The 5,256-nt window shown below is 33.9% G+C and overlaps 1 protein-coding gene across 1 annotated transcript in view; it reads right to left on the bottom strand.

Moving 5' to 3' along the window:
* Positions 1-1,610: 1,610 nt before the first annotated feature.
* Positions 1,611-5,256, bottom strand: part of LOC105340880 (dachshund homolog 1) — a 33,079-nt gene continuing 29,433 nt past the window's right edge. Inside the window, exons 7-10 of the mRNA XM_011447128.4 lie at positions 2,651-2,734; positions 2,393-2,539; positions 2,159-2,221; positions 1,611-2,044 (exon numbers count right to left, since the gene is read on the bottom strand). Of these exons, the coding sequence (XP_011445430.3) occupies positions 1,938-2,044; positions 2,159-2,221; positions 2,393-2,539; positions 2,651-2,734 (401 nt within the window). The 3' untranslated portion in view covers positions 1,611-1,937. The remainder of the gene's footprint in view (positions 2,045-2,158; positions 2,222-2,392; positions 2,540-2,650; positions 2,735-5,256) is intronic.

Here is a 5,256-nt window from a genome sequence, read left to right as displayed (position 1 = left end):
AGAAAATAAGATCTTCTATGCCGTCTGTATGTTAACATGGACGTATATATACGTCCCTGATGTTAAGCGACTATAGTAAATCGGCAGGATGCATTTCGGCAAAGTGTAGATCTAGTAGATTTTTCCGAGGGAAGTAGAGGCGTAATCACCACCCACAAAAAAATAAATAAAAATAAAAATCACGTCTTTAAACTATTAGAAAAGAAAAATAAATACCCCAAAATCAAACTACATATATCCAACAACGGAAACCGTAATTTGTGACAAGTAGTCTAGTAGAACTATACCTGTATACTAGTATTTTCTTATCAACTTTCGAAAAGGGGTTCAATTTGTGAATGCATTTCCATAGAAATTCAGTAAGTAAACTCTATCCTCTTTACGATCTATATCAGTAATGCAAATGCGGCTATAATTCTTGTTAATAACTTCCATACCATAAATTGCTCTTTTCTTCCCTCTTATCAATTCAATGTTAGTTATCTGTACATCAGTATGACCAAATATTCTGGTTTTTTTTTAATAAATTCATTAAAGTATTCTATACATTGAAAAAGACATTAGTAAAAAAAAATACATGCACGTACATGTATATCATATAAAGCAAACAGGCAAAAGGATAAATAAATGCAGTTTAAGAAATATACAATATTCTGGCCGGCTGAATTTCACAGCCGTTTCAATGCTACTCCGTGTATTAACTTAATTGGCAATTAAACGGTCATTTTCAAAACTTTTCATCAATATAAGTAAAATAGATACCAACAATTTAGTTCTATTTCAGTTTTGTTTCATATTCTAAATCGCAATTATAGGCAAGGCAAATGTGAATTTTCTGCTCCCTTCTTTGTTTACATATGATTGCTGATTTTGCAATGCATAGTGTTTAAAAGAATAATTATATATGCTGCGCATGTTTCTTTACCGCAATTATCCTTTTCGTACTTTTAGTACTTTGATTTTCCAGTAAGACTGCAAGTAAAACAGAATTAAAGTGCTTTAAGATAACGAGATAAAAAAAAACAAGACTGGTTTATAATTTCCTTTTAATGTTTTTTTGTTGCTGACAGAATGAGGAATGTCATCATCATATATTCAGTTACACGTGACTATGTTACAAAATTCAAACAAACAATGGACTCGTTCCGGATTGATTGCGGCTTGTACTATATACACGATACCATCAATGAATGTAGCACCTAAAACAACTAAACACAATAGGACATATATTGCACTGTCTTCTCACATATGACAACAACAGATACTCTGAAAATAATTGATCAGGCTAGGATAAAACAATCGGTACTTTTCACACTCATGATTACAGTCCAAAACAGACCTTTGAACAATTTTTTGTATTTTTTTGTGGTCGAATATAGCCATAAATCCAAAGCAAACTAAGCACCATTACATTATAACCCAACAATGAAATCAAACAAATTTCCTTTGTAAAACTTCTAAAAGACAAGGGAACAAAAAACCCATCCGTACAGAAGAACTCATTAACATTAATGTATTAAAGCACAAGTTATTGTAATGTCATATAAACTAATGTGTTCAAGTACATCAAAAATTTTTATATACAACAAATAGAGAAACAATGAACTAATCTAGATTTTTACAAATTTTCATACATGGCATGGACAAGCTTGAAATTGGCTAAACAGAACAGAACTACTCGGCTAGCTCTCTAACAAAAAACACAAGCAAAACTCTCCTGTGGCTTTTGATTGCTCGGTAGATGATGCTTAAATAAATCGGTCCTTGGCATGGAGGTGAGTATTAGAGGCCTTCCCAATCTACAACATTGTCTATTGTCTGTGTTATGCTGTTTGAGAACAACTAGGTATGATTTGCTGGGGAACCTACAGGGGTCCTCTCCATTTAAAAAGGTGGTGTACTTGTACAGTTCGAGTGTTGTCGACCAGGGGCCCCCTCTACTGAACCTCTCCCTTGAGGGGCGTCATGTAGGGAAATCGTGTGTTGTTGTTGTTGTGATTGATGAAATTCTCAAAAAGGTGACTTGGTCTTTCCTGTGGAACATCTGAAAAGTTAAATTACATAATATAAAATTCAAACCAGAGTTAATTGTTTGGGAATGCAATATTATAAGCAACCTGAAACCCATTGTCAATCTAATTTAATCGTGGAATTTTACCTGAAGATCTCCTTTCTGACTCAGAATTGTTCTCTTTCTCTGTCTCTTTTTCATTTGGTGTATCTAAAATAAAACCAAAGAAAGATTAACTAAACATCATGTCACCAAACACTGGTACTTACTTAATCATAGATTGCCACTTGAAGTGACTTAAGTCTAAGACAGCTTCATGATCCTGGGGCCAGTCCTGCAATAAAATAACATACTAAGACACTGGACTGGAGTTATACTCACCAGGGGTGTGTTTGTCAGACTCTTGGCTGGTGACGCTGGCTGCATCGTTGATGATATTTTTGCTTTCTTCAATCTGAGTGCCACCCATTTGTTCCTGAAGTCTTCGACGTGCGCGCTTCTCTTTCTTAATTCGTCGTAATAAAAGAGCTGCAAAACCAAACAAAACATAATTATGTCTGAGCAATCTAAATTTTGTCAATTGTTACCCTAAATGGTACAATAATTTGTATTGTTTTGAGTTATGTTTAAGATACCTACCTTTGTTTTTCTGTTCTTCTGAGAGCTGCTTCTCAAGACCTTCTCTCATTTCTTTCTCCCTGAGTAATTCCATTTTAAGCTCAGCTGAAGAAGTAAAAAACAATACATCATAGATTGCTGGCATTTGTCTGGCAGAATCTCTGTCACATCCATCAAAACCATGAGCTTTGCTTACACAGAACAAATTACCAATACTTCACAATCATAATGCTCTTTGCATGTACTTTAATATCAACATGATTAGACTATTTGAACTGATAATTAAACAGGCAATTTTTTTTTGTTTTAAATAGGAAATAGGTTTGTATTGACTGTGTGCTATGATCAATGTAAATGATATTTTTCAATCCCCTAAAAACACTTCAAAATACCCCTTTCACAATTTTTTCCAGACCTCTACATTTTCCAAAAGTGGACATTTTTTTTCAAAGAGGAAAAAAGACTATTTCCTATCAGACAGTGAATGATGGAGAGAGGGATTTAAGGGTGTAATACTTTACAGATCCTTCTATCAATCAAGTCATTAGAAAACAGATTCCTCCTGAAGGAGCCTAGAATGGTAATGGTAAACTTATTACAAATGATAGGTTGGGGATCCAAGTCGCACTGAATATGATAAATTACATGTATCATCCTCCGCGCCAATATCACAAACATATTGAATTTTTGTTTTAATTAAAAATGGGAGACGGCAAGGACAATAAAAGTTCGGATACAGGTACCATATTGAATTTTATACTCATTGTGTTAATTAAATGTTGATTTAGAGTTTGTTCATTTAGAAACTAAAGCCCATAAATATCCAGTGATATAAGAAACCGTGCGGAAACGTATAGTAAAATTAAACCAAAAAGGAGCCATATTGTGTTGGATAATTATTATTCATAAGACAAGAGTTCTACAGACTATGATTATTTGTAATGCTTCCGAGTGTACCAAACATTCGGCTTTAATGGAGAACCGTCACCGTTACTATTAATTACAGATAAATCATGTGATCCAAATCGCAGACGAGAAAAAAACTGACAGACTCATTCCAAATAATGGATCATTTAATAATGTCCATTTCCATATATCATGTTTTTACTTAAATTATTTGTCCAATCTGATATATGAAACTATTGCTGTAGGACAATATCCTAGCATTAGACATATGGAATGGAATCTCTTTTTGTCATTCATAGAGTCATTTCGGGCCTCACCACTGACAACAACTTGAACAATGGTTTATCAAATGCCCGATGGAGAGTCCGATTGTGGGTTTGAAACTGATCACATCACTTGATATGTACCTTAGATTATTAGAGCAAAACTCCCATTTTCACTAATTAATAAAATGTAATAATAACAAGAGACGTATAACTCATCAGATTACTTCTGCAGATGACAAAAGATTTGTAGTGATAATGCAAACATTATTAAAATTAATCTGCAAATCTTTAATCTCTCTGATGATGTAACTATCATTATATTTTCTCAAAAAACCACTAATCCTAATCAGTTGTTTCCAAAAATGAGAAATGGTTTTCTTGTTTTAGGATAGGATCAAATCTTCTCCCATTTCAAGGTATCATTTGATGTTTCTGATTCAATATAATGACAAAAATAATTGAAAACAAAATTCATTGATATGAATTGCTGGAAGACTTGTCCCACAAGTCCTTGGGGTTTGGTTAATTTCCTGCTTAACCAATTAAAATGCTAGGATTTCATTTTTGTTTTCATCGTCTATCACAAATTGACAAGCACAAAATGAACATTTCTTGCTGCCGCTTTGCTCGTGCACTGATGTGACCAAAGGGATAATCGTATCACAGCCATCAATGCGCTGTCCCCCTGGAACTGCTGCAATGCTGTTTTTATCACAATCAATGCGATATTATCCATTTAACAAAACAACGGCTATCTGGTATTCTACATCATTTTACCATAAACTAAGTATTCTCTCTTTATTTCTTTCATAATTCACAAAGCAGAGGGACCGCAACTATTTACAAAGCTATTCATATATCTGCATTTGTTGTTTTTTTTAATCCAGATTGCCACAGAGGCTTCTCGGTTAAAAACCTGACATGGAGATTTCTTTAACAGCAAGAATATCTTTACATTTTGATGCTTTAAAAAGGTGGGAAAAAATAGCTGTATATATTGTAAACAATCTTTCTCATTTGTATAATGTGTCAATATGTGATCAACTCCTCAGCGCGTGCATATTAAAGAATAAATATAACAAGATGTGGGGTATCACCTCTCCGATTTAAAACATATGAATGCTAAGTCTTGGTGTTCCGGTGTGTGGTAATGAATGCGAATATGATCATGGCAGACAGCAGAGTAATATCATTAGCTAGTTACATTAACTTGTCAGCTTTTTAACTAATATAATCAGGGTGCCTTTTTACTTCAGTTATCACTGATGTAAAATGTGTTGAAGTTATAAGCTGATGGGAGGAGACGTGACAAGCCAGAGGAAAAAAGGCCCATCTCAAAGTGACGACGAATCGTAACAGTAGCACAATAGACGCAAATTAGCACAACAGTCTCGCCCTGCTGATATTTGAAACTTAAAGTAGAACGGAAAAAAAAAACTTGTCTCGGATTCTGGT

Source organism: Magallana gigas, chromosome 2 (assembly GCF_963853765.1).
Source record: "Magallana gigas chromosome 2, xbMagGiga1.1, whole genome shotgun sequence".
In the NCBI taxonomy this organism is placed as follows: Eukaryota; Metazoa; Mollusca; class Bivalvia; order Ostreida; family Ostreidae; genus Magallana; species Magallana gigas.
Note: the sequence above shows the minus strand (reverse complement) of the source record. Positions and strands in the feature narration are given on the sequence as shown.